Source organism: Corvus cornix, chromosome 14, assembly GCF_000738735.6.
Source record: "Corvus cornix cornix isolate S_Up_H32 chromosome 14, ASM73873v5, whole genome shotgun sequence".
In the NCBI taxonomy this organism is placed as follows: Eukaryota; Metazoa; Chordata; class Aves; order Passeriformes; family Corvidae; genus Corvus; species Corvus cornix.
This window is the reverse complement of record NC_046344.1, coordinates 3,867,501-3,872,500: the sequence shown is the minus strand read 5'-3', so window position 1 is coordinate 3,872,500 and position 5,000 is coordinate 3,867,501. Positions and strand designations below refer to the sequence as shown.

Sequence of the window (5,000 nt, the reverse complement as noted above, 5' to 3'; positions counted from 1 at the left end):
CGCCCTGCCCGCACCGGCGCCACGGAGAGGGGCAGGGATTACACAGCCCCCCGGTTCTTCGCCGTGGCCGAAGGGTACAGAAGCACCGATCGCTGGCCCGATTCCCCGCAGCAGCACGCAAAATGTGATAAACACAGCACAATAAGCGGCTGGAGGTGAGGGGGTGTGGGGGGGACACGACGGACGGTGCCTCGCCCAGACGTGCGGAGTTCGGACCTCCTGCCCCTCCCGGGAGACGGAGCAGAGGAGTTGCATCAGCCCAAAATGGGCTTCGGTTGGGTTTGTTATAGATAGATCATAGGAGAGAAATTAAATTAAATTAAATTAAAACCTCTCTGCTCCGGCCCTGCTCCTGCCTGCCTTGGCAGGTCCCCGATGTCCCCGCAGCCCACGGGCACACGCGTCCCTCCTCGCCCCCCGCGGGCCCCTTGGGGCTGCTGCAGCGCCTGTCCCGGCCGGACCACGACCCCAGCTCGGAAGCACCGCGGGAATACCGGAGCCCGATCCGGGGCTCCTGCCCCGGCCGGGCTCCGCAGGCTCCCCGAGCACGGCGAGAGGCGGCTCTGGGAGCCGGCGCGGGAGGGAAAGCGGCTGGAAGGACACCGTGAAGCGAAAGCCTACGGAGGAACCGCGGACAACGGCGCTGCCTCATCCCGGGGGGACCGTCCCCGGCTCCCGGGGTGGATTTAAGGACGCATTCCCCGCACACTCAGCCCACGCGAAGCCGCCCCCGCACGGCCGCGGGTCCCGGCAAGATGCGGGGCCGCAGCTCGGCCTCGCCGCCCGCCTCGCAGCCACCGCGGCACAAACCAGCATCCCGCGATCCAACAGCCACCCCGCATCCCCCCATCCACTTCCCCATTTATTTTTTGGAAGATCCATTGAAGCAGATCGATGCTTCCCCATCCCGCACCGCCAAGGGCCTGAGCAGCTCGTTAAAATTAAGTTTTACAAGTTCCACTCGCTCTCGATGCACCTACGAGCTTTATTGACATTCTCCAGCATACCCTGGCCCGTGATTAAGCCTCATATTTGCATGCTAATTTTCTCGTCCTTGACTCATTTAAGAAAAATGTTTACAGTGGAAAAGCACACTAAAAAATGTTAAGGGAAACCAGGCTGGGTTGCCACTCTTCTCGTTTTGCAAGGTTAAAAAAATTAGGGTAGTAATAATAATAAAATAAACCAGCAAGCAGCAGTGCAAGACAGGGAACAAAAGGGCCGGGAGGCGCGGGGCTGCGGCCCAAGCGCACAGGGCCCGTCCCGGAGCGGGGATGCGGGTCCGAGGGGCCTCCCCGGGGACTGCTCGGCGCATGGAGAGGGCGGAGGGGAGTGGGGGGAGAAGAGGGGGGGACACGTTTTTTACCTGCACTCTGGACTCCACCAAGTCTAGCCTGAGAGCCAGAGCCTCTCGCATAAACACGTCCGGGTAATGACTCTCATTAAACGCCTTTTCCAGCTCCTCGAGCTGCCAGCCAGTAAAATTGGTGCGGGTTCGTCTTCTTTTACAGCCAGGACTTTCCTTGTCCGGGTCACCCGAGTCTGAAAAAGCAGAAATACCCTCAGGTCCCTGGGAGACAGGCCTTCTCCCCCCCTCCCTGCCATTCACAGGAGCCTTTTAACTTTTGTGCTCGGTAGCGTTGGTAAAAGAGCGGGATTATTCACACACCTGCGCTAAAAATGGGGAGGAACCCGATCTGCCCTCGCCTCCTCCGAAAATGTACTTTACAGAACATTTATTCCTGAAGGAAGCTCTCCACAGGCACTCAGCTGGCAGAGAGAGAGAGAGAAGTTCCAATATTTGCTCCAACCACCAAAGGTTTCATTAAAAAAATTAAAAGCCCCCCCCTCTTTCCCTTCCCCAGCCCCTCCGGAGCACCTGCGTGGGTCACAGCTCACGGCCCCGTTCCACGCGGGACCCCGAGCGCAGGGCGGCCCCTGGGCCTCCCGCAGACCCCCCGAGCACGGGCGGGCGTGGAGCTGGGATGTTCGCAGCCTCTCCGAGTACGTACAGCTCCAGGCTGGCGATTTTCAGCCCTGGCTGCACCTCCCCTAACGTTTTCCGCCACGTGTGGAAATTAAGAAAAATAATAATAATAACAGTATTTTGTATTTAGTTGAGGTGCAGTGTGGGGCAGCTCCAGGATTAACAAGAAGGATGTTGGGGCGGCAGAACGTTTTAATAGCTGAACAATAGCGGTGCCACAGGCCGATGGGGAGGGAAGGAGGGAGAGCTCTTCCTTTTGGTTAAATCGTATACAAAAATAATTATTACCGCTCTTTATTTCCCCAACTGCATCAATTCCCCGTTATTAATTTTATTATTATCTTTTAATGGTATGATCCGAGCTGCCACATGATGAACTTTGGGGGAAGGCACCGGGCCGGGCCCGCTATTGTTCAGGGCACACGCGTGGCCCAGGTCCGGTGGGAACGGGGAATGCTCCCGGCACTCGGACCGGGGCCGTCCGGCCCCTCGGGGGGCCAGCACAGCCGCCTACCCTCCCCCCGAGACACCCCAAATTCGTAGGTAAGGATAGCGGGGCTACGAGGGTGCGGTGCTTTTCTTCCTCCGCGCTGACACGCTCCGGGCGGGGAGCGACGGTTCGGGGCGCGGGGTGGGGGGACCGGGGGGACACACGCGACACGGGGGCCGCTCCTACCTGCGAGCTTGAAGGGCTGGCTGTCCCCGCTCACCCCGCAGCCGGAGGGGATGAGCGGCGCCGGGTTGACCACAGAGGCGGCGCAGGAGCCGCTCAGTAATCCATCGATGGAGAAGGGCACGGAGGCGGCCGCCGACTGCAGCTGGTGCCCGGCCAGCTCGTAGACGTGGTGGTGCCCGAGCGGGTAAGGGAAACCCACCATCCCCCCGAACTGGGCATGAGGATGCTCCAGGATGCGGCTGTCCATCATGGGGGCGGCTCTAGGGCGGGGGGTGCCGGCGGGGCTGGGGGCGCTGGCGGCGGGGCGGCTGGGGCCGGGGGTGCTGCTGGCGGAGGAGGCGGCGCGGCGAGGGGCTCATGCTGCAGGGCGCCGGGCGCTTTAACTTTATCAACATCAGGCTCCCAATAATTAGCTCAGGCTGGGGGAATTTGGGACCAATAAGAAACGTTAATCGGTCCTGACGTCAGAGACGTGCCAGTGTGGGGAGCAAACGTTTTCCATATCGATTGCTAATTATACCTGACATCCAGCCTCAATAAACAATATCAGAGCTGTCACAACACAACGAGGGGGGCTTTGATACGAACTCCAGCCCGAGGAGGGCGGCGGGGGCCGGGCGGGCAGGGGGGTGCGGCGGGGAGGGGGCGGAGGGGGAACGCGCGGATCTGCCTGATACCCCGGTTAAATACTAAACAGTCGGAGTTACACACACACAGCCTCCCCCCCCACCCCTCCAACCCACCCTCTTCCCCCTTGTCCCCTCCCCTCGCCAAATCACTAATAGATTTCCCTTTAAAACATTCACCAGCGTGTTGTGGGGATTTTTCACCAGAAATGCTCTACTCTCTGAACCTTTAAAGTGATGTTGCTCCAATTACAGAGAGACATTGAGCGGCAAATAGACTGATCCAATAATAGGAGATTCATCATCCGCTCTTTCCAGAGCTGTCACATTGAATTTAAAACTACAAGCCTTTTCATCTCCTCTCCGGCTCTATAACAGGGGAGAGGGGAGGGGGGCAGCGGGAAAAAAATGGGGGGGGGGGGGGAGGAAGGAAAGGATGGAGAAAAAAAATAAAAAAAGGAAGAGCCGATTGCAGCGTTCAGGAGGAGATTTGAGGGTATCAATTGAAATCATAATTAATGCAATCTCCTATCGATTCGGCCACGGACACCCTCCTCTCTAGCAGTAACCACAACCTTTGAATTGTGAGCGCAGCCACCACCAGAAGCAGCCTCTGATCGCTAAAGAGGAGGCCAAAAACTACTACTACGAATTTTTAAAAATTCAAACCAAACTAAGTTCCCATCCCCACATCCCTCCCATTTCACCTTCCCCCCCTTCCCCGCTGGAGTAGCTCATCGCATACCCCACGCTTCATCCCGCCAGTCATTCACAGCTCCCAAACAGCCGCCAAATTTGTCCTAATTAAATTACGTCTCCATAGAAGTTTTCACCCAGATAAAACATTGATAGATTTCCCCGGTGAATAATTTAAGGGACGGTTCTCCGGCAAAGCGCGGGGCTGGGAACCCCCAGATTTGTGCCCTCTCCCGGTTAGAGAAACACTTCCCAAGCTCCCAGGAGAGAGGAAGAGGGGGGTACTTCCCAGCCCCTCCCCATCCCGAGCCCGCTGGGACCGGAGCTCGCGGTATCCTGGGCCGGGGGGGACCCAACCTGGCGAACCCCGGGAGGGCTCCCCCCGGCCCCTGGGAAGGTGGGAAGAGGGGCGCGGGGAGAAGCAGCGTTTGCGTTTAACAAAGAGAGCGAAGGAGCCGGGCCGGGAAATCAGACAGGGGAAACTCTTTAAATCTTCCTGGGAGGTTCGTGCGGAATTAAATCCTTGGAGTCGGGGGGCGGGTGGGGTGAGAAAGAGAAAGAAATAAAAATAGGTAGGAAGGAAAGAGGAGAGAGAGGGGAAGGGGAAAGAGGGAGAGACACTTTATCTGTGGAAAACATACCAATAGATTTTCCAGTTATAAAACATCCAGCCAAGACGATACATTTCCCAGCGCTGGTTTGTGTGGGTATGAGAGAGGGGGAAGTTAAAATTGAAATAAAAAGGAAGTCGAGTCTCTAATCTATTCTGTCTGTCCGGAGCTGTATTTATTCACCTAATTGAATGCCATACAATATACTGCTGTATTATTGCTGTTCCCTCCCTCCCCCCTATAGATTAGTTTAATTATGGTCTCCCTGCCTCTGCTTAGAGCTAAAAGGTAGCTTGAATTTGGACTACACAGCCCTAACAGAAATAAGAAAATGATGGGGTTGGTATTAATTCTGGGGTCAAGGGCTTCACTTTTCACCATAATTTAATTTCTTTCTCTATAAA

At 56.7% G+C, this 5,000-nt stretch overlaps 1 protein-coding gene across 1 annotated transcript in view; it reads right to left on the bottom strand.

The window, feature by feature from the left end:
• The window catches only part of UNCX (UNC homeobox), a 4,341-nt gene extending 1,313 nt beyond the window's left edge, over nucleotides 1–3,028 (bottom strand). The window contains exons 1-2 of the mRNA XM_039560424.1: nucleotides 2,664–3,028; nucleotides 1,367–1,542 (exon numbers count right to left, since the gene is read on the bottom strand). Coding sequence (XP_039416358.1) covers nucleotides 1,367–1,542; nucleotides 2,664–2,913 — 426 coding nt within the window. The 5' untranslated portion in view covers nucleotides 2,914–3,028. The remainder of the gene's footprint in view (nucleotides 1–1,366; nucleotides 1,543–2,663) is intronic.
• Nucleotides 3,029–5,000: the final 1,972 nt, after the last annotated feature.